Below are 24,750 nucleotides of genomic sequence, written 5' to 3'. Positions count from 1 at the left end.
GCAAACAGAATCCAACGGCACATTAAAAGGATCATACACTATGATCAAGTGGGGTTTATCCCAGGAATGTAAGGATTCTTCAATATATGCAAATCAATCAACATGATACACCATATTAACAAATTGAAGGAGAAAAACCATATGATCATCTCAATAGATGCAGAGAAAGCTTTTGACAAAATTCAATACCCATTTATGTTAAAAACCCTCCAGAAAGTAGGCATAGAGGGAACTTTCCTCAACATAATAAAGGCCATATATGACAAACCCACAGCCAACATTGTCCTCAATGGTGAAAAACTGAAACCATTTCCACTAAGATCAGGAACAAGACAAGGTTGCCCACTCTCACCACTATTATTCAACATAGTTTTGGAAGTTTTAGCCACAGCAACCAAAGAAGAAAAAGAAATAAAAGGATTCCAAATTGGAAAAGAAGAAGTAAAGCTGTCAGTATTTTTAGATGACATGATACTATACATAGAGAATCCTAAAGATGCTACCAGAAAACTCCTAGAGTTAATCAATGAATTTGGTAAAGTAGCAGGAAACAAAATTAATGCACAGAAATCTCTTGCATTCCAATATACTAGTGATGAGAAATCTGAAAGTGAAATTTAAAAACACTCCTATTTACCGTTGCAACAAATAGAATAAAATATCTAGGTATAAACCTACCTAAAGAGACAAAAACCTGTATGAAGAAAATTATAAGACACTGATATAAGAAATTAATGATACAAATAAATGGAGAGATATACCGTGTTCTTGGATTGCAAGAATCAATATTGTGAAAACGAATATACTACCCAAAGCAATCTACAGATTCAATGCAATCCCTATCAAACTACCACTCGCATTTTTCACAGAACTAGAACAAAAAATTTCACAATTTGTATGGAAACACAAAAGACCCCAAATAGCCAGAGCAATCTTGAGAACGAAAAGCAGAGCTGGAGGAATCAGCCTCCCTGACTTCAGACTATACTACAAAGCTACAGTAATCAAGACAGTATGGTACTGGCACAAAAACGGAAAGATAGATCAATGGAACAGGATAGAAAGCCCAGAGATAAACACACCCACATATGGTCACCTTATCTTTCATAAAGGAGGCAACAATATACAGTGGAGAAAAGACAGCCTCTTCAGTAAGTGGTGCTTGGAAAATTGGACAGCTACATGTAAAAGAATGAAATTAGAACACTCTAACACCATACACAAAAATAAGCTCAAAATGGATTAAAGACCTAAATGTAAGGCCAGAAACTATCAAACTCTTAGAGGAAAACATAGGCAGAACACTCTTTGACATAAATCACAGCAACATCCTTTTTGACCCACCTCCCAGAGAAATGGAAATAAAAACAAAAATAAACAAATGGGACCTAATGAAACTTCAAACCTTTTGCACAAGAAAGGAAACCATAAACAAGACCAAAAGACAACCCTCAGAATGGGAGAAAATATTTGCAAATGAAGCAACTGACAAAGGATTAATCTCCAAAATTTACAAGCAGCTCATGCAGCTCAATATCAAAAAATTAAACAACCCAATCCAAAAATGGGCAGAAGACCTAAATTGACATTTCTCCAAAGAAGATATACAGATTGCCAACAAACACATGAAAGAAGGCTCAACATCAGTAATCATTAGAGAAATGCAAATCAAAACTACAATGAGATATCGTCTCACACCGGTCAGCGTGACCATCATCAAAAAATCTAGAAACAATAAATGCTAGAGAGGGTGTGGAGAAAAGGGAACCCTCTTGCACTGTTGGTGGGAATGTAAATTGATACAGCCACTATGGAGAACAGTATGGACGTTTCTTAAAAAAGTAAAAATAGAATTATCATATGACCCAGCAATCCCACTACTGGGCATATACCCTGAGAAAACCATAATTCAAAAAGAGTCATGTACCAAAATATTCACTGCAGCTCTATTTACAATAGCCAGGACATGCAAGCAACCGAAGTGGCACATATATTCAATGGAATAATACTTAGCTATAAAAAGGAATGAAACTGAGTTATTTGTAGTGAGGTGGATGGACATAGAGACTGTCATGCAGAGTGAAGTAAGGCAGAAAGAGAAAAACAAATACCGCATGCTAACACATATATATGGAATCTTAAAAAAAAAAATGGTCATGAAGAACCATGGGCAAGATGGGAATAAAGGTGCAGACCTACTAGAGAATGGACTTGAGGATACGGGGAAGGTTAAGGGTAAGCTGGGACAAAGTGAGAGAGTGGCATGGACATATGTACACTATGAAATGTAAAACAGATAGCTAGTGGGAAGCAGTTGCATAGCACAGGGAGATCAGCTCGGTGCTTTGTGACCACCTAGAGGGGTGGGATAGGGAGGGTGTGAGTGAGGAAGATGCAAGAGGGAAAAGATATGCGGACATATGTATATGTATAACTGATTCACTTTGTTATAAAGTAGAAAGTAACACACCATTGTAAAGCATTTATACTCCAATAAAGTTGTTAAAAAAACAATGAAAACTCAACCATACAAAATCTATGGGATGCATAAAAAGCATTCTTGGAAGTTTATAGTGATATAGGCCTTCCTCTAAAAACAAGAAAAATCTCACAAAACCTAACCTAACACTTAAAAGAATTAGAAAAAGAAGAATAAACAAAACCTAAAGTCAGCAGAAAGAAGGAAATAATAAAGATCAGAGAGGAAATAAATAGAGATTTAAAAAATAATTTAAAAAAATCAATAAAACCAAGAGCTGCTTCTTTGTAAGGATAAACAAGATTGACAACCTCTGGCCTGGCTCACCAAAAAAAAAAAAAGAGAGAGGACCCAAACAAACAACATAAGAAATGAAAAAGGAGACATAACAACTGATATTGCAGAAATACAAATAACCATAAGGGAATACTATGAACAATTACATGTCAACAAATTTGACAACCTAGAGGAAATGGACAAGTTTCTGGAAGCATGCAGCCCACAAAAACCGAGTCAAGAAGAAATAGATAATTTGAACAGACTAATCAGTAGAAGTGAAATAGAATCTATAATTTAAAAACTCCCTACATACAAAAGTCCAGGAACAGATGGCTTCATAGACAAATTCTACCCAACGTCCAAAGAAGAACTTATACTGATCCTTCTTAAACTCTTCCAAAAGAGTGGAAAGGATGGAACACTCCCAAGTCATTCTAGGAAGCCACCATCACCCTGATTCCAAAACCAGACAAAGACACCACCAAAAATGAAAATTGCAGGCCATTATCTTTAATGAATATACAGGCAAAAATGCTTAACAAAATATTAGCAAACCAGATCAAACAACACATAAAAAAGATCATATACCAAGACCAAGTGGGATTCATCACAACTTCACAAGGATGGTAAACTCTTACCAAAGTGGGTATAGAGGGAATGTATTTCAAGATAGTAAAAGCTATTTATGACAAACCCATAGCCAATATGATACTCAATGGTGAAAAGCTCAAAGCCTTCCCACTAAAATTTGGAACAAGACAAGGATGCCCACTTTCACCTCTTCTATTCAACATAGTGTTGGAAGTCCTAGCCACTACAATCAGACAAGAAAAAGAAAAAGGTATCCAAATTGGAAGCAAAGAGGTAAACTTGTCACTATATGCAGATGATATGATACTCTATATAGAAAACCCTAAAGACTCTACACAAAAACTACTGGAACTGATAAACAAATTCAGCAAGGTAGCAGGATACAAGATTAACATACAGAAATTGGTTGCATTTCTTTACACCAACAATGAAATATTAGAAAGGGGATGTAAAAAAATACCTTTTAAAATTGTAAGACCCAAAATAAAATACTTAGGAATAAGCCTCACCAAGGAGGTGAAAGAATTATATGCTATATATAAAACATTAAACTATAAAACATTAAAAAAGGAAACTGAAGATGATTCAAAGAAGTGGAAAGAAATCCCATGCACTTGGATTGGAAGAATTAATATTGTTAAAATGGCCATACTACCCAAAGCATTCTACAGATTTAACACATTCTCTATCAAATTACCCATGACATTTTTCAGAGAACTAGAACAAATAATCCTAAAATTCATAAGGAACCATAAAAGAGCCAGAATTGCCAAGCAGTGCTGAAAAAAAAAGAACAAAGCAGGAGGCATAACTCTCCCAGACTTCAGACAATAGTACAAGGCTAGAGTAATCAAAACAGCATGGTATTGGCACAAAAACAGATATACGGATCAATGGAACAGAATACAGAGCCCAGAAACAAACCCATACACCTATGGTCAACTAGTCTTTGACAAAGGAGGCAACAATATACAATGGAAAAAAGACAGTCCCTTCAGCAAGTGGTGTTGGGAAAGTTTGACAGCTACGTGTAAATCAATGAAGTTAGAACACACCCCTCTCACCAAAGAAAAAAATAAACTCAAAATGACTTAAGGACTTATGTACATAAGACACGACACCATAAAGCTCCTAGAAGAGAACAGAGGCAAAACATTCTCTGACATAAATTGTACCAATATTTTCTTAGGTCAGTCTCCCAATGCAATAAAAATAAAAACAAAAATGAACAAATGGGACCTAATCAAACTTACAAACTTTTGCACAGCAAAGGAAACCATAAACAAAATGAAAAGACATCCTCAGAATGGGAGAAAATATCTGCAAACAATGCGACTTACAAGGACTTAATTTCCAAATTACACAAACAGCTCAGACAACTCAACAACAACCAAAAACCCCAGCCCAATCAAAAAATGGGCAGTAGACCTAAAGAGACATTTCTCCAAAGAAGAAATACAGATGGTCAATAGGCACATGAAAAGATGCCCATCATCGCTAATCATTAGAGAAATGTAAATCAAAACTACAATGAGGTATCACCTCACACTGGTCAGAATGGCCAACATTAACATGTCTACAAATAAATTCTGGAGAGAGTGTGGAGAAAAGGGAACACTATTGCACTGTTGTTGGGAATGTAACTTGGTGCATCCACTGTGGAACACATTATGTCAGTTCCTCAGAAAACTAAAAATAGAATTACCATATGATCCAGCAATCCCACTCCAGGGCATATACCCAGACAAAACTATAATTCAAAAAAAATACATGCACCCCTATTTTCATAGCAGCACTATTCACAATAGCTGAGACACTGAAACAACCTAAATGTCCATCGACAGATGAATGGATAAATAAGTGGTACATATATACAATGGAATACTACTCAGCTATAAAAAATGAAATAATTCCATTTGCAGCAACATGGATACAACTAGAGATTATCATATTAAGTGAAGTAAATCAGAAAGAGAAAGACAAATACCATATGATATCACTTATATGTGGAATCTAAAATATGACACAAATGAACCTATCTATGAATCAGAAACAGGATCACAGGCATAGAGAATAGACTGGTGGTTGCCAGCGGGGAGGGGTGTGTGAGAAGGTTGGATTCAGAGTTTGGGATTAGCAGATGCAAACTGGTGTATATAGAATGGATAAACAACAATGTCCTTCTGTATAGCACAGGGAACTATATTCAATACCCTGTGATAAACCATAATGGAAAAGAATATGAAAAAGAATGTATATATATGTATAACTTGAGTCACTGTGCTGTACAGCAGTAATTAACACAACATTGTAAATCAACTGTACTTCAATTAAAAAAAAAAGAATTAGCCTACCTTTAAAATGATCCTTTTATATCTTTGTTCGTGGTGAAAAGCCAACCATTAGTAACTTTTTATAGCATAGCAGAACATAATGATTTGTGATAAATATTGAATAGCAACCTTAATACAATACAAAATTATTGAGACTACCTAGTGAAATTATCTTGATATTATTTAAGAGACAATTGAAATGTACTTCTAAATTTCAAACGGCAACAGTTTGCCTTTTTTTCTCCATCTCTATGGAAAATACAAATGTATTCTCCATAAGTATTTATCGAGTCCTGTTTTGTGTGTTGTTCGATAAGTACTCATTCTGTAAGAAAGACGTAAAAGATTAAATCTCCAGTCTTAATAAATTCCTAATCTAGTTAGAAATAGCCCAAAACCAGGGAATAAATAAGTATGAAGTGAAATAAATGCTCATGAGGATGAAGGAACAGATCATTGTATATACCAATATTCTAATTAGACCCCAGGGAAGAAGTGAAACTTGAGAGATCATGGAGCTACGCAGAAATCAAGGCCATCTCTAATGGAACTCTTAAAAGTTCTGTAACTTATCTATATTAAAGCAGTTGAGGTAGGGTATTCCATCTGGAAACAATACTGATTAGTCTTCTCTTCCTTTCCCTCAGTCCTCGCTCACCCTTCTAGAGGATGAATCCACATCCAGCTTAAACACTTCCATTTTTCTAGCTTGCTATAGAGAGGACAGAGCTGGGTATTACAAGCAGTAATAATATTAAGTGAAGAGGAAGAAGGAAGGAGTTAGGGAGGGAGGAGGGAAGGAAGGAAGGAGGAATTACCAGTCAGTGGATATTGAGATCTAGGCAAGCCAGTTCAGAAGAGGCTCTAAAATGTACTGGAGGAAACAGATCCCTGCTACTCAGGGAATCTCCTGCCTTCTAGCCAACCTCCACCCTGCACTGTTCTCCCCAGTCAGAAGGCAGGGTGGGGTAGCATGAAGGGCAGGGGCCTTGGAATCTGATGGACCTATATTCAAGCCCTAAATCTACCACTTAAACGTATACAACCAAGTAAGACTCAGACTCTCTCTGAGCCCATTTTTTAATCTCTATATTGATCTTAATTCTCAACTCAGCTCATGGTGTTAGAGTAATGTCACAGTGAATGTAAGGCACTTAGCAGATTACCTGGGGCTTTGGGGAGTGACCCCTAAAATGACAAGGTGCTTCTCAGAAAACATGTTCTTTTTGAGGACCCTTGATATAGGATCCTAAAACACCCTCCAACAGATCAGAAGCTCAAAGTTATTTAACACACATCCTATCCACAAGCCCTCTGAGGCTTCTGGGTATGATCAGTAACTACAGTGCTGACTACACCCCTTGAACCTACGCATGTTCTAACCTGCTAGTGTCTGGGACTGGCACAAACTACCTCAACCTGAAGCACTTCATATCTTGCTGAGTTTCTGCTTGGCAGAAACCTGTGTGTTTTATGACTGTTCTACAATCTCCTGAACAAATTTATAACTGTCTTATTTTAAATAATGATTTTACTGCCTACTACTGTGGCCTCTCTTCAGAGGTTTATACTTCAAAATGTTTTAGTTTATTTCTATCCTTTGTTTTTCTTCTGTGGCTGTATTTTTAAAAACCCACTCAATTTCATTTTAAATTAAGAGTGAAATGTACTGGTCATACTCTTAAAACTATATTTTTATATCAGACAGACATAGCCTTTTACTTTAATAGTATTTCACAGTACCTCATCTATGGATGAGCTTATCACAGTTTTAAAGGTGCTAACAATTGCACAATCACAGCTTAGATTTCACTGATTTATAGTGACAAGAAAAAGTATGATTTATGTTCTGCATAACACAGCGGTTAAAAGCAGAATAGAAGATTATTTTGGGGGGAAAATGAATGTTACTTAATGTCATCTTGAACATATCTTGTGGCATCACTAAAGAGAAGAAAAGAAATTGCCAATATGATTACAGTCAGGGGAAACAGCAGTCCTTTATTATCCTACATTTTCTGTTCTTTATGCTGAATCACAATGAATCATCTCAGCTGATTATTTAAAGAAGTTAAACAAAAAGGCAGGTAGAGAAAGAAGTGTGGGAGCTAGTACACTGCTGATATTCAAATAATCTAACATTGATTCTACAATGCATAAATAAAAAGATATTATTTTAAAAATGCAGTATGCCAGAAGACAGTGGATAATCATGTCCAAACTAAATACAATAGAAATCCTTTTTGCAAAGATGCCAAAGTAGCATGTTTACGAGAATCAGGTTGGCCACTTTTAAAAACATAGGTAACACATTCTAAAGATTATCTTGTATTCTAAATATTATCCAGTGATCTAGGTAGCCAAGGCAAGTGGAAATCTAGCAAGACTCTCAATATATTGCATAGAATGGGTTCTCCCAACAGTGTCTGTCTGCCTAGCACAGAAATTGAACCAGGGGCTCTATTATGGCTTCCAGATGCTGCCACTGTATTATGTTTGCAACTACATGATCTGGTTATTGGCTGCTTTGGAAGAATGAGCACAAGCTTTCTTTCTTTTTTTTTTTTAAGATAAGGACTTAAAAAAATAATTTATTTATATTTTTTTGTCTGTGTTGGGGCTTCATTGCTGTGCACGGGCTTTGTCTAGTTGCAGCAAGCGGGGGCTACTCTTCGTTGTGGTGGGTGGGCTTCTCATTGCAGTGACTTGTGTTTGTTGTGTAGCATGGGCTCTGGGTGCACAGGCTTCAGTAGTTGTGGCATGTGGGCTCAGTAGTTGTGGCTCACGGGCTCTAGAGCACAGGCTCAGTAGTTGTGGCACACAGCCTTAGTTGCTCCATGGCACGTGGGGTCTTCCTGGACCAGGGCTCGAACCCGTGTCCCCTGCATTGATAGGAGGGTTCTTAAGCACTGTGCCACCAGGGAAGTCCCAAGCTTTCTTAAATGAATTAAACTAAAATGTGGTTTATTTTTTATCCCTCTCTTCCTGAGGCAGAAAGCTGGAGTTTTATATTTAATAACACATGTGAGTTTAATTATGTTTTGGCTAAACCAAGAAACTGAAAAAGGAAAGGTTTTAATACAATTAATCAACATGAGGGAAAGGGTACTTTATGCTCTATTACAAGCCATGATTAAAAGTATCTTTTAAAAAAAACCTGACTTTGTTAAGTGTTGCCAGTGAGGCAACACTCATAGTTCAATGGATTGTAGCGCTATCCTGCCATGGGCACAGGGATTTATCTGAAAACTATACTTAGAGGAAAAAAAAATTCACAATGCAATAGCTTCAAGATGGCGGAGGAGTAAGACGTGGAGATCACCTTTCTCCCCACAAATACATCAAAAATACATGTACATGAGGAACAGCTCCTACAGAACACCTACTGAATGCTGGCAGAAGACCTCAGACTTCCCAAAATGCAAGAAACTGCCCACATACCTGGGTAGGGCAAAAGAAAAAAAAAAAGAGACAAAAGAATGGGCACGGGACCTGCACTACTGGGAGGGAGCTGTGAAGGAGGGAAAGTTTCCACACACTAGGAAGCCCCTTCACTGGCGGAGACAGCAGGTGGGTGGCGGGGAAGCTTTGGAGCCATGGAGGAGAGCGCAGCAACAGGGGTGCGGAGGTCAAAGCGGAGAGATTCCCTAACAGAGGATGCGTGCCAAACAGCACTCACCAGCCCGAGAGGCTTGTCCGCTTATCCACCGGGGCAGGCGGGGCTGGGAGCTGAGACTTGGGCTTTGGAGGTCAGATCCTAGGGAAAGGACTGAGGTTGGCTGCGTGAACTCAGCCTGAGGGGGTTAGTGCGCCACAGCTAGCCAGAAGGGAGTCTGGGAAAAAGTCTGGAACTGCCTAAGAGACAAGAGACAATTATTTTGGGGTGTGTGAGGAGAGGGGATTCAGAGCACCACCTAAACAAGCTCCAGAGACAGGTGAGAGACGCGGCTATCAGCGCGGACACCAGAGACGGGCATGAGATGCTAAGGCAGCTGCTGCAGCCACCAAGAAGCCTATATGCAAGCACAGGTCACTATCCACACCTCCCCTCCCGGGAGCCTACGAAGCCCACAACTGCCAGGGTCCAGTGATGCAGGGACAACTTCCCTGGGAGAAAACACACCACGCCTCAGGCTGGTGCAATGTCAAGCCAGCTTCTGCCACCATAGGCTCGCCTGGCATTCTATATCCCTATCTCCCCCTGGCCGGAGTGAGCCAGTGCCCCATAATCAGCTGCTACTTTAACCCCCTCCTGTCTGGGAGGGGAACAGACACCCTCAGGCGACCTACACACAGAGGTGGGGCCAAATCTAAAGCTGAACCACAGGATCTGTGCAAACAAAGAAGAGAAATGCAAATTTCTGCATGCAGCCTCAGGAGCAGTGGATTAAATCTCCACAAACAAATTGATGTACCCTGAATCTGTGGAATACCTGAATAGACAACAAATAATCCCAAAATTGAGGCAGAGGACTTGGGGAGCAAATGTAGACTTGGGCTTTGCTTTCTGCATCTAACTTGTTTTTGGTTTGATGTTTATCTTAGTTTAGTATTTACAGCTTATTATTACTGGTAGATTTTTTATTGATTTGGTTGCTCTTTTCCTTATATATATATATATATTTTTTCCTGTTCTCCTTTTGTGAGTGTGTATGCTTCTTTTGTGTGATTTTGCCTGTATATATTTCCTTTTACCCCATTTGTCCTAGGGTTCTGTCTTTTTTTTTTTTTTTTAAGTATAGTTTTTAGCACTTGTTATCATTAGTGGATTTGTTTTTTGGTTTGGTTGCTCTCTTTCTTTCATATTACATTTTTATTTTAATAACTTTATTTTATTCTGTCTTTTCTTTCTCTTTCTTTCTTTTCTCTCCTTCCTTCCTTTCTTTCTTTCTTTTCTTTTTCTTTCTTCCTTCCTCCCTCCCTCCCTCCCTCCCCCCCCTTTCTCTCTTTCTTTCTCCCTTTTCTTCTGAGCCATGTGGTTGACAAGGGTCTCGGTGCTCCGGCTAGGTATCAGGCCTGGGCCTCTGAGGTAGGAGAGCCGAATTCAGGACATTGGTCGATCAGAGATCTCCTGACCCCACACAATACAAAACGGAGAAAGTTTTCTCAGAGATCTCCATCTCAATGCTAAGACCCAGCTCCACTCAACGACCAGTAAGCTAAAGTGCTGGACACCCTATGCCAAACAACTAGCAAGACAGGAACACAACACCACCCATTTGCAGAGAGGCTGCCTAAAATCATAATAAATTCACAGACACACAAAAACACACCACAGGAGGCGGTCCTGCCCACCAGAAAGACAAGATCCAGCCTTATCCATCTGTGTTCTGGTGGAAACCTACACAACCCACTGAACCAACCTTACCCACTGGGGGCAGACACCAAAAACAATGGGAACTATGAACCTGCAGCCTGCAAAAAGGAAACCACAAACACAGTAAGTTAAGTGAAATGAGAAGACAGAGAAACACAGCAGATGAAGGAGCAACGTAAAAACCCACCAGACCAAACGAAGAGGAAATAGGCAGTCTACCTGAAAAAGAATTCATAGTAATGATAGTCAAGATGATCCAAAATCTTGGAAATAGAATGGAGAAAATACAAGAAATGTTTAACAAGGATCTAAAAGAACTAAAGAGCAAACAAACAGTGATGAACAACACAATAAATGAAATTAAAAATTCTCTTCAAGGAATCAATAGCAAAATAACTGAGGCAAAAGAAAAGATACGTGACCTGGGAGTTAAAATAGTGGAAATAATTACCTCAGAGCAGAATAAAGAAAAAGAATGAAAAAAAATGAAGACAGTCTCAGAGACCTCCAGGACAATATTAAATCCACCAACATTCGAAATACAGGGGTCCCAGAAGCAGAAGAGAAAAAAAAGGTACTGAGAAAATTTTGAAGAGATTATAGTTGAAAACTTCCCTAATATGGGAAAGGAAATAGTCAATCACCTCCAGGAAGAGCAGAGAGTCCCACACAGGATAAATCCAAGGAGAAACACTCCAAGACACATATTAATCAAACTATCAAAAATTAAATACAAACAAAAAATATTAAAAGCAGCAAGGGAAAAGCAACAAATAACATACAAGGGAATCCCCATAAGGTTAACAGCTGATCATTCAGCAGAAGCTCTGCAAGCCAGGAGGGAGTGTCAGTACATATTTAAAGTGATGAAAAAAACCTACAACGAATATTACAACCCATCAAGGATCTCATTCAGATACGACGGACAAATTAAAACCTTTACAGACAAGCAAAAGCTATGAGAATTCAGCACCACCAAACCAGCTTTACAAAAAATGCTAAAGGAACTTTTCTAGGCAGGAAGCACAAGAGAAGGAAAACAACTATAGTAACAAACACAAAACAATTAAGAAAATGGTAATAGGAACACACATATCAATAATTACCGTAAATGTAAATGGATTAAATGCTCCCACCAAAAGACACAGACTGGCTGAATGGACACAAAAACAAGACCCGTATATATGCTGTCTAGAAGAGACCCACTTCAGACTTAGGGACACATACAGAGTGAAAGTGAGGGGATGCAAAGAGATATTCCATGCAAATGAAAATCAAAAGAAAGCTGGAATAGCAATTCTCGTATCAGAAAAAATAGACTTTAAAATAAAGATGATTACAAGAGACAAAGAAACACACTACATAATGATCAAGGGATCAATCCAAGAAGAAGATATAACAATTTTAAATATTTATGCACCCAACATAGGAGCACCTCAATACATAAGGCAAATGCTAACAGCCATAAAAGGGGAAATCGACAGTAACAAAATCACAGTAGGGAACTTTAACACCCTATTTTCACCAATGGACAGATCATCCAAAATGAAAATAAATAAGGAAACACAAGCTTTAAATGATACATTAAACAAGATGAATTAATAGATATTTATAGGACATTCCATCCAAAGACAACAGAATACACTTCCTTCTCAAGTGCTCATGGAACATTCTCCAGGACAGATTATATTTTGGGTCACAAATCAAGCCTCGCTAAATTTAAGAAAATTGAAATCACATCAAGTATCTTTTCCAACCACAATGTTATGAGACTAGATATCAATTACAGGAAAAATTTGAGAAAAATAAAAACACCTGAGGCTAAACAATACACTACTAAATAACCAAGAGATCACTGAAGAATTCAAAGAGGTAATCAAAAAATACGTAGAAACCAATGACAATGAAATCACGAGGACCCAAAACTATGGGATGAAGCAAAAACAGTTTTAATAGGGAAGTTTATAGCAATACAATCCTACCTCAAGAAACAAGAAACATCTCAAATAAACAACCTAATCTTACACCTAAAGGAATTAGAGAAAGCAGAACAAAAAAACCCCAAAGTTAGCAGAAGGAATGAAATCATAGAGATCAGATCAGAAATAAATGAAGGAAACGACAGCTAGGATCAATAAAACTGAAAGCTGGTTCGTTGAGAAGATAAACAAAATTGATAAACCACTAGCCAGACTCATCAAGAAAAAAAGGGCGAAGACTCAAATCAGTAGAATAAGAAATGAAAAAAGAGAAGTAACAACTGACACTGCAGAAATACAAAGGATCATGAACGATTACTACAAGCAACTACATGCCAATAAAATGGACAACCTGGAAGAAATGGACAAATTCTCAGAATGTACAACCTTCTGAGACTGAACCAGGAAGAAACAGAAAATATGAACAGGGCAATCACATGCACTGAAATTGAAACTGTGATTAAAAATCTTTGAACAAACAAAAGCCCAGGACCAGATGGCTTCACAGGTGAATTCTATCAAACATTTAGAGAAAAGCTAACAGCTTTCCTTCTCAAACTCTTACAAAATGTAGTAGAGGGAGGAACACTCCCAAAATCATTCTATGAGGTCACCATCACCCTTATACCAAAACAAGAAAAAGATGTCACAAAGAAAGAAAACTACAGGCCAAAATAACTGATGAACATAGATTCAAAAATCCTCAACAAAATACTAGCAAACAGAATCCAACAGCACATTAAAGGGATCATACACCATGATCAAGTGGGCTTTATCCCAGAAATGCAAGGATTCTTCAATATATGCAAATCAATCAGTGTGATACACCATATTAACAAATTGAAGGAGAAAAACCATATGATCATCTTAATAGATGCAGAGAAAGCTTTTGAGAAAATTCAACACCAATTTATGATAAAAAAAACCCTCCAAAAAGTAGGCATAGAGGGAACTTTTCTCAACATAATAAAGGCCATATATGACAAACACACAGCCAACATCATCCTCAATGGTGAAAAACTGAAACCATTTCCAATAAGATGAGGAAAAAGACAAGTTTGCCCACTCTCAGCATTATTATTCAACATAGTTTTGGAAGTTTTAGCCACAGCAATCAGAGAAGAGAAAGAAATTAAAGGAATCCACATTGGAAAAGAAGAAGTAAACCTCTCACTGTTTGCAGATGACATGATACTATACGTAGAGAATCCTAAATATGCTACCAGAAAATTACTAGAGCTAATCAATGAATTTGGTAAAGTAGCAGGAAACAAAATTAATGCACAGAAATCTCTAGCATTCCTATACACTAATGATGAAAAATCTGAAAGTGAAATTAAAAAACACTCCCATTTACCATTGCAACAAAAAGAAAAAAATATCTAGGAATAAACCTACCTAAGGAGACAAAAGACCTGTATGCAGAAAATTATAAGACACTGATGAAAGAAATTAAAGATGATACAAATAGATGGAGAGATATACCATGTTCTTGGATTGGAAGAATCAACATTGTGAAAATGACTACTACCCAAAGCAATCTACAGATTCAATGCAATCCCAATCAAACTACCACTGGAATTTTTCACAGAAATAGAACAAAAAATTTCACAATTTGTATGGAAACACAAAAGAACCCGAATAGCTAAAGCAATCTTGAGGAAAAAGAAAAAAACGGAGCTGGTGGAATCAGGCTCCCTGACTTTAGACTATACTACAAAGCTACAGTAATCAAGACAGTGGTACTGGCACACAAACAGAAATACAGATCAATGGAACAGGACAGAAAGCCCGGAGATAAACCTACAGACATATAGTCATCTTATTTTAATAAAGGAGGCAAGAATATACAATGGAGAAAAGACAGCCTCTTCAATAAGTGATGCTGGGAAAACTGGACAGCTACATGTAAAAGAATGAAATTAGAACACTCCCTAACACCATGCACAAAAATAAACTCAAAATGGATTAAGGACCTAAATGTAAGGCCAGACACCATCAAACTCTTAGAGGAAAACATAGGCAGAACAGTGTATGACATAAATCACAGCAAGATCCTTTTTGACCCACCTCCTAGAGAAATGGAAATGAAAACATAAATAAACAAATGGGACCTAATGAAACTTCAAAGCTTTTGCACAGCAAAGGAAACCATAAACAAGACGAAAAGACAACCCTCAGAATGGGAGAAAATATTTGCAAATGAATCAACTGACAAAGGATTTATATCCAAAATATACATGCAGCTCAATATCAAAAAAACAAGCAACCTAATCCAAAAATGGGCAGAAGACCTAAATAGACATTTCTCCAAGGAAGATATACAGATTTCCAACAAACACATGAAAGGATGGTCAACATCACTAATCATTAGAGAAAGGCAGATCAAAACTACAATGAGGCCGTTGTAGTTCTGACCTCACACCGGTCAGAATGGCCATCGTCAAAAAGTCCACAAGTAATAAATGCTCGAGAGGGTGTGGAGAAAAGGGAATCCTCTTGCACTGCTGGTGGGAATGTAAATTGATACAGCCACTATGGAGAACTGTATTGAGGTTCCTTAAAATACTAAAAATAGAACTACCATATGACCCAGCAATCCCACTACTGGGCATATATCCTGAGAAAACCATAATTCAAAAAGATACATGTACCACAATGTTCATTGCAGCTCTATTTGCAATAGCCAGGACATGGAAGCAACCTCAGTGTCCATCAACAGATGAATGGATAAAGAAGATGTGGCACATATATACAACGGAATATTTCTCAACCATAAATAGAACCAAAATTGAGTTATTTGTGGTGAGGTGGATGGAACTAGAGTCTGTTATACAGAGTGAAGTAAGTCAGAAAGAGAAAAACAAATACCATATGCTAACACATATATATGGAATATACAAAAAAAGAAAAAAAGAAAAAAATGGTTCTGAAGAATCTAGGGGCAGGACAGGAATAAAGACACAGACATAGAGAATGGACTTGAGGATACAGGGAAGGGGAATTGTGCTGGGATGAAGTGAGAGAGTTGCATGGACCTATATACACTACCAAATATAAAATAGATAGGTAGTGGGAAGCAGCCACATAGCACAGGGAAATCAGCTCGGTGCTTTGTGTCCACCTAGAGTGGTGGGATAGGGAGGGTGGGAGGGCGACGCAAGAGGGAGGAGATATGGGGATATATGTATACATATAGCTGATTCACTTTGTTTTACAGCAGAAACTAACACTCCATTGTAAAGCAATTATACTCCAATAAAGATTTAAAAATAATAATAAAATAAAATTAATGTAAGCTTAAAAAAAAAAAAGCTCAAGAGGAACTTCATCCTGCCAACAACCAGGCAACTAAGTTAAGATGACTCTGCCCCAGCTGAGCCCTCAGATTTGTATTTCAATAAATTTTCAATAAATATGTTATTTATTTTCAATTAATATATTCAATATAGACTTGTCTGAATACATCAACATCATTTACAAATTCATAAGAAAAAGACAGAAACTTCATGTAAAGTGATCAAAATTCTTATTGGTAAAATTGAAGAAAATGCTACAGCGACTTTGGAAATCTTTTTGGCAGTATCTGCTGAGGTTAGACATACACATACCCTATGATCCAGCAAGGGGTATGCACGTGCACTAAGAGATACATAGGAGATTGATCACAGCAACATTGTTCGTAATAACCTCAGCCTGAGAGCATCCCAACTGTACCTCACGGTAGAACTGATAACCAAACTGCAGTTTGTTCATACAATGGAAGACTGCACAGCAGTGGAAACAAATTGCATCTCCATGCAACAACGTGTATGAACCTCACACTCATATGTAGGTCAAAGCTACGTTCAAAAGAATGCACATCATCATATCATTCCATCTTATAAAATGTAAAGTCTTCCTTTATAAGGGAAAAATTAGTCTTCAGTGTTTGGCAGTGTTTGCCTTTGGGAAGCAGAGCCAGGTTGAGATTAGGAAGGGCTCAGGGAAGCTCTGGAATTTGGCTTTTCTTCTGTGTCTCGATCAATACAAGTGTTTGCAAGCTGAGAAAATTCACTGAGCTGGATGCTTAGGAGTTTCACAGTTTTCAGCACTTACTATAATTTAAAGTATTTTTGAGATTGTAACTATCATTATTTTTATCTGCGTTTCACCTGTCAAGACAACTGAAAAGTCTCAAATATTTCTCTTAGCATAAAAAGCATATGGAAACAACTCCCTGGTAATATCTCAGGCAGGCACATGCCCAAGATGACGTTAATATTTAAGCCTTAAGCTCATATAAGGCTGCACTGGTTATCTGAACCATTAAGACGCCTCAAGGAAGAGGACCATATCCTGAATGCTGTGGGGCCTCTGGTGTCCCAGTCCTGGTAGAAGGCAATCCCACATCTCAGGAGGACCGTACTTCTAGGGAGAAAGGATAAACAGAGAAGGACAAGCAGAGAGACAACTGGAAGACAGATGAAGAAATGTGCATATAAAAATTCTTACTAGCCTTCTGCCTCATTTTTTTAATTGAAGTACAATTGCTATTCAATATTATATAAGTTACAGGTGTACAATATAGATATTCACAATTTTTAAAAGCTATACTCCATTTATAGTTATTATAAAATATTGACTATGTTCCCTGTGTTGTACAATATATCCTTGTAGCTTATTTGTTACATAATAGGTTGTACCTCTTACTCCCATCCCCCCTCCCCTCTCCCCACTGGTAACCACTAGTTTGTTCTCTACATCTGTGAGTCTGGAAGATGGATGGTGGAAGAAATGTGCATACAAAAATTCAAAAGAAAAAATCATAATGCAATAGAGCATTATTATGATGAGAGACTAGTAAAAATGATAAGTGATTAACGTATTTCAATCAATGTAGTGACACGTGAAATGTAGACAGTGAAAGAAAACTTTAAACAGATTTGGATGAAGTACTCAGAGCAGGGAAGAAAACAATGATCACAAAGGAAAGCTGTATGAATAGCAACAAATTGTGAGATAGGAGTAAACAAAAGCAAAGAAAGTATAACTCTGAGGAAAACAAAAGGGACACCATGCTTAGGGTAAGAATTAAGGAACATTATGCAATGAAAATATGAGTTCAAAGAGAAATGGGGAGAAAGAAAAACTAGTTTCAGGAGACAAACACTGACATAGAGACAACCAGGTTTGTTGCAGACCCAGCTGTCTCAAATCTTTCTTGGATGAGATGTGGAATATCAGTAAGTGAAATACAATCTTTAATATAGTTATGTAGTCAGAATCCATACAAAAATACAATGGGGATTAAAACTGAGCATATTTTCAGGAATTTGTACCCAATAAATGGCTAATCTCTTATCAAATTTCTCCATCATTTTGGGCAAGCAATGTAAGACACTTCTCAGAGAATGCTTTTGAGTTTAAGTCCTTGTCACACAAAAAGTCAGTTCCAGAAATGCCAGTTCAGACCACAAAAAATCTAGCATGGTTCAGAGTTCCCATGGGAACAAGATCTTTCCCTAGGACTGTTTGGATTTTAGATGGTCTGCTTTACATTTCTCAGGGAGAGCACAGACCAGGTACCCAGGGCACCCATCCTTTACTATCTCTAGGCCAGTCCAGAGTTTGAATTGGCGGTCATTAAAACCAAGACTGGAGACAGATGGGCTGAGGACTAGAGTCATGCAATTTATAAAGTGCACTCTTAATTTTGCAAACTTCGAAATTCATCTTACATTACTCAGAAAGAAGAAGAAAAAAGGACATTAGATGGGCCCCCATCACTTGTGATTGTAGAAAAGAACCAAAGTGACACTTGAAAATATGACACTACAAATCTAACAGAAATCACAGCGCTTGCCTCAGTGGCATCATCACCTTGAAATACTATCCCTCCTCCTAAAATGAAGTGATTGACACTAATGAATTATCAAAGCTAATAAAAAAAAAAAGATCAAATCAGCATTGCCTGTTTTTTAAAGAACAGTGGGAAATGCTGTCAACAACCATTTGACATTTAGTGAGACAATCAGGAGGTGGCAACAAGCCACAGAGTTCGAAATTACGTTTCCTGCTGGGTCTGGTTGCACTAAATAAATGTGTACGTAGCCAGATCAAATGAACATGACTTTTACTTTACTTGGTCATTTGTCGTTTTTACAATCATGCTAAATAATTACATCTAAAATTCTGGCAAAGAAAAATAGCAGATATTAAATTAAAAGCATCAGAATTATATAGTTGTTAATTATTCTGAAATGCTATTTTTGCATTGAAAAGTGGATAAAGTGAGAAACAGTAAACTTAGTAAGGTCATTAGTTCTCACTCCTTAGTCAGCTTCTAGGTTCAAGGGTGTGGTGATACTTATTCTTGACACCTTCCCTTGCCCCCATAAACTCGTACCATTGCCTTGTATGTGCGTTTTTTGGACATACTTTTATTTGTCACAAATACATCTGAAGCATGTCAGTTATCTTATCAGTCACTATTTACACTATATCCCCATGCACCATGTATAAATATTCATTCTCTAACTATTATGTGCTTGGCATTGACCAAATATTAAGAGCCAAGGTCACTCAGTCAAAATGAGCTTTCAGGAACCAACCAATAAATCAACTCAAACAAATTATTCACTGGTAAATTATTCTTTTTTCTGGTGGTTGTGAGAATGATAGAGAATGGTCTGCTGCTACCATAAACTGTGTAATAAATAAACAAGATGGCTGGTTGTCAAGGGGTAAAAATTACACTGTTGAAAATGCAATTGGGTTTCAGAGACCTTCATACTTATACTCTCTGCAGTAAGGAGAAACAGTATTTTATAGTTCAGCCTTGAAGGTCTTTCTTTTTAAACTGTAATTGAGAATTTAAGACTAATCACCATTAACTGCCATAGCAAAATAAGAAAATATATCAACAATTAAAGCTTGTATTAAGCAGTAAAATTATATGTTTCATTTAACATGCTACAGGAACACTATTTAGCTAATGAAGTCGTCTAGCATTGTAGTTAAAACTGAAACTGAAATATTTATTTAGTTGTTGATAAGTGGTGTCCATTATTTACACATTAGTACATTAAAGTATTCTATTTAAAAAATAAGGTTAAAACCAAAGTAGTCAAAATAGAACAGGTAAAACAAATCGCCTACAATTTAGCAAATATTTGAATAACCTTTTACTATAGTACAGATAATTCAAATAATTTTGAATCATGATAACTAAAATACAAAAATGTATAGCTTAAAGGTGACAACTCATATCCCCTTGATCAAATACTTATATGTAGGTCATGGTAAAAGAATAATTTTTGCCCATTTTGGAGGTTACTTTTATTTTTGTTTTGCTTTGTCTTTTTAGTATGGGTACATCTCAAGTCTGGCCACATCTTTCAGAGTGAAAGTGACAGGAAGACCCAAGTAGTTTCACATCAAAAGAAACAAAACTCAAAAATAACTAACAACTAAAGAAGAAACGGTCCAATATAACAGCAAGAAGCCAAAATGCTCCTGGCTCATCCAACTGAGAACCTGGGATTTTGGGGAGAGGTTCATCTAGACTTTGCCATGTCTGGCCTGCAGTGGAAATCATTGTAGAACGACTGAGGTTTGTTTTTTTCCCCCTGTAATTACATGCTTTGAGATATAACTGTTAAAGAAAGGATTATTAGTCTCATCTATTTTCAGACCGTTTTCTTTACCTTTTTGCCTTAACTGAAACCTGGCTCTCCCCTGTTGACATTTCTCCCACTGCAGCCCTCTCAGGCGGTAGCTCTTTTTTCTCCCACACCCTTTGTACCACTAGCCATAGAAGAACAATATGAGGTGTCTCTAAGTTGCTGCTCATTCTCTGAAGATTTTAGCTCCTGGCTCAGTCACTCTCTCTTAAAAAAATTACTCCTATCTTAGTTCTTGGCAATATCAATATCCATGTAGACATAGTCTGGCCTCTCTTCTCCATAGCCTCTTTTCCTCTATTGATCAGCTACCATACTTCCATGGTCATACCTCAGCCCGTACACTGTCATTACCAATATCTGCACTCTTTACATGGTCAAATTTTCAATAATCCCATTTGTTGGTCTTTTCAGCTTATTTTTTTTCTTAATTCTTTGATTTTGCCAATAAATAAAGTCTATCCATCCTCCTTTATTCATGTTCACCCTCTTTCCCTTTGCATCCTCGCGTTATTCTATACCCAGTTTAGATACATCAGTCCATCGCTATGAATGCTCCTTTGCAGACACTCTCATTTTTCCTTACCTTATCTAGTTCATTACCCTCTCCCAGCAAAACCCTAGCTCTGATTAAATCCAACTCTGCCTGCTTTATGCCTGAATCCCGAGCTGAAAGCTGGAAAAAGATACACAATTATGTTGAATTATCTCATGTAAAATATATTTCTTTTGAGTGCTTAACGTTGCCCAAAAGACTAATCCCATTTTCATAGTTCATTCACTCTACCACCTTCTCAAACAACTATTTTATTGTGTTTTACAATCTAAGGAGACTTGCGAAGAGCTCCCAGCACCACATCTACCCATGTGCCATATGCTCTGCCTTCCTTCACATTTTTATGGGTGGACAACCGCATTCATAACTATGGCAACGTCCTCCACCTTATGCAGCTTCTAGTCAAAGAAATCATTCCAGCAATTCTCCTTTCACTCTTCTTAATCAAATCTTCACTCTCCATCCAATCATTCTCATCAAAATAAAAACATGCTAACCATTCTCAACTCCATGCTTTCCATCTACCATCACCTGTCCCCAATTTATTACCTCCCATTCTCTTTTGAACCCCTCTAATCAGACTGTTTCATATACCATTCTACTAAAATTGTTTTTGTTGAGCTCACCAATGACTTCCAAATTCCAAATTGCTAAATCCAGCAGTCAATTCTCAGTCCTAATTTTTCTTAACCTGTGGCGGTATTTGACGGAGTGAATCACTCCTTCCTCTTTGAAAGCGTTTATTCACTTGGCTTCAGGTTATCACATTCACCGAGTTTGTCTCTTACTCTTTGTCTGCTCCTTCTTAGTCTCCTCCTCTGATTACCCTTTTCCCAATTTCTAAATTCAGGAGTGCCCAGAAATCTTAAACCTTTTCTGTCCTCTATCCGCACTCAACCCCTCAGAAATCTCATTTGGGACAGCTCTCAAATTTATATTCCCACACGAAGTTTCTCCTCTGGATACAACCACAGTAAGTTCTGCTCTTTAACACTTATTTTGAAAATGCAAATTTACTCCAAAGTGATTGATATTAGGGAACAGTTTGAGCATAAAGCTAACTTAAAAATTGCTTTGACTTATGCAAATTTTGTTCTGTCATGCATGTATGTTTCTCAGGAGAAGAGATTTTAATTTTGTTTTATTTGTTTATTTAGTGGCTGGGTTTTATGTTTTTGTTTTTTTGGTCATATAAGTGTACCAGGCATACAGTAGGTGCTCAATATTTGTTAAATGAATGAGTAAATGGGTTCAAGAGATCTGTAAAGTCTATGGGGGTTATATGCAAAGCTTTTTGTACAAGTGTAATTTTCTGAAGAGAGAGACCATACTTTTCTTTGGATTTTCAAAGGGATTCCTAACTACCCACAAAGAAACAGAGTAATAATATAATTCTAACAATGACCCTTTAGGACTTTTTTTCTGACCTTCAGAAGTAGCCTACATTACTTAAAATGCTCATATAGAAATGATAATGCTATAATATTACTTATGGATTCAAAAAATAAACCCAATTATTTAAAAAGAAAATAGAATTTGGAATTTAAAATGACAGTATTGTTATTGTTTTTGCTGGCTTTGTTTAATTTTTAAAATATCTCTTCATATCTTTATTACAATGGTATTAAACATTTATGTAGATTTGAACTCAGAAAAGCAACTTGTAAATCATTCATAATTCTATTGTATAATGTTTCTATTTCACAGTATACTCCTTGAGGCTCCTTTCTATGCATGAGAATTATTCTTTATAGATGAACAAATCTTTATGTAATACAAATAATAGTCTCCTCTTTTTGTTCTTTGTAAGTTTTAAGTATATGCAGTAGCAACTGCATTTTTAAAGTGAAAAAATGAAAACTAAAGAAAAGCAAAACAGTCTACAGAAAAAATACAACAGTTGCTTAAAAGAAATCCTTGCAAAAAATATATTATTCACAGAAGTCTTTAACCCTTTATTTATGCCCATATTGTTCTTATTTTGTAAAATACCATATATTTGATTACTCAGTTTCTAAGAAATATTCTAGGAATAGAAAATTATAAGTGGAGAATAGAGTAACTGCTATGGATAGTGACACTCATGACAATAAAAAGAAGAAGCTTGATAAAAGTAGAAAAAATAGAGACTAGCTTAAATATACCAAAAGCAGAGCAATATGAGGCCATTTAGTATGGGCGCAAAATAGCCCTAAACAGCTCAATTGCGCCCAAGGTCATGGTTTACACAGTCACTATAATAAAAGTAATAAGAATCACTGAGGGAGAAAAATATTGTTTTGTAGTAGTCTCTGGATTAAGAATCAACCCAGGTAGTCAAAATTTTAAAATACAAGTAATAAAGTTTCAGATACTAGAGATATTTGGCTCTTTAGAGTGATCCATTTTCCAAGATTTACTGCTTAAGTCTATAGTGAAAATATTGGCTTTTATATTGAGAAATACATGTCTTCAAATGATCTGATAGTAAGATGTGTGGCTCAAAGAAGAGAAGGAGGGTGCATTTATTTAATTACAATACTGCCCTTTGTGTTTGGTGAATGGTGACAAACTAGAAGTTTAGGTGAAAGATTTGTATATAGATAAAGGGAAAATAAGGATAATTATTAGGTGGTGTTAGAATTCTGTAGAGAGAGAGAGAGAGATTTAAACAGGAAGGAACTTAAACAGAGACTGTGGAAATAATTTCCTGGTTTCCTCTTTGTCATCCTTAATCTAGGATGAGCCAACACTTCAGTCAAATGGACCCAGCCCATACTTCATGGAAACCAATCCCAAAGGACAAACATCTGGGCCAGTCTTGTTTCAAATAACTGAATATTAGGTATACCTCATTCTTGTTGACATGGTAGCCCACATTCTTCTAAGCCCTTCTCATGACTGTCCTCTATAGGAAGGGAAATGCTACATTGCCATAGCTAGTAAGATAGTGGATAACTTTATCTATTCCTTGTTCACAATTAGTTGAAGAATTATTCATTTGCTAAAATTACTATAATTCAAAGAAAAATTACCTTTAAGGCTGTTTTGAACTTCTAAAGCTATATCGAGAGCATTAAAGGGCAGAACTGGTTCGTTGGCAATTTGTAAAATCACTTCTCCTGAGAGCTGAAAGAAAAAGAAAAAAACACTAGCAATTAATATTAAGGGTTTTTTTTTGTTTTCCATGATTTCATACACTTTTATACACTTATCTAGAGTAAGAAAACACAGAGGGTAAATTTATTTTTATAAAATCTCTTTTTCTTTTAAAACTTTTTAAAACTTTGTTTTCCTGTAAAGAAAAAAAATCTTCAGTATATTTTTCATGTTTCAGAATAGTATAAGGAAAAAGAATATTTTCTTCCTTTTGGGCTAGAATATTAAGAAATAGCTTCCCTAGTTGAAGGAGTTGTAATATGTAAACTTCAAAACAATTCTTTATAAAACAGTTCAGAATGTCACATGATAAAACAATCAAGAACAACTGCAAATCAATAGCTGATTATTGGACCAAGTAAAATTCCAGACAAAATTAATGATCAATTTATTTCATGTAAGATATAATTTAAT

The 24,750-nt window shown here is 36.7% G+C and overlaps 1 protein-coding gene across 1 annotated transcript in view; it reads right to left on the bottom strand.

Moving 5' to 3' along the window:
* NAALADL2 (N-acetylated alpha-linked acidic dipeptidase like 2) overlaps positions 1 to 24,750 on the bottom strand; it is a 1,061,651-nt gene that overhangs the window by 81,387 nt on the left and 955,514 nt on the right. The window contains exon 12 of the mRNA XM_033429498.2: positions 24,213 to 24,306. Within this exon, the coding sequence (XP_033285389.1) occupies positions 24,213 to 24,306 (94 nt within the window). The remainder of the gene's footprint in view (positions 1 to 24,212; positions 24,307 to 24,750) is intronic.

This window comes from Orcinus orca, chromosome 5, assembly GCF_937001465.1.
Source record: "Orcinus orca chromosome 5, mOrcOrc1.1, whole genome shotgun sequence".
Classification (NCBI taxonomy): domain Eukaryota; kingdom Metazoa; phylum Chordata; class Mammalia; order Artiodactyla; family Delphinidae; genus Orcinus; species Orcinus orca.
Note: the sequence above shows the minus strand (reverse complement) of the source record. Positions and strands in the feature narration are given on the sequence as shown.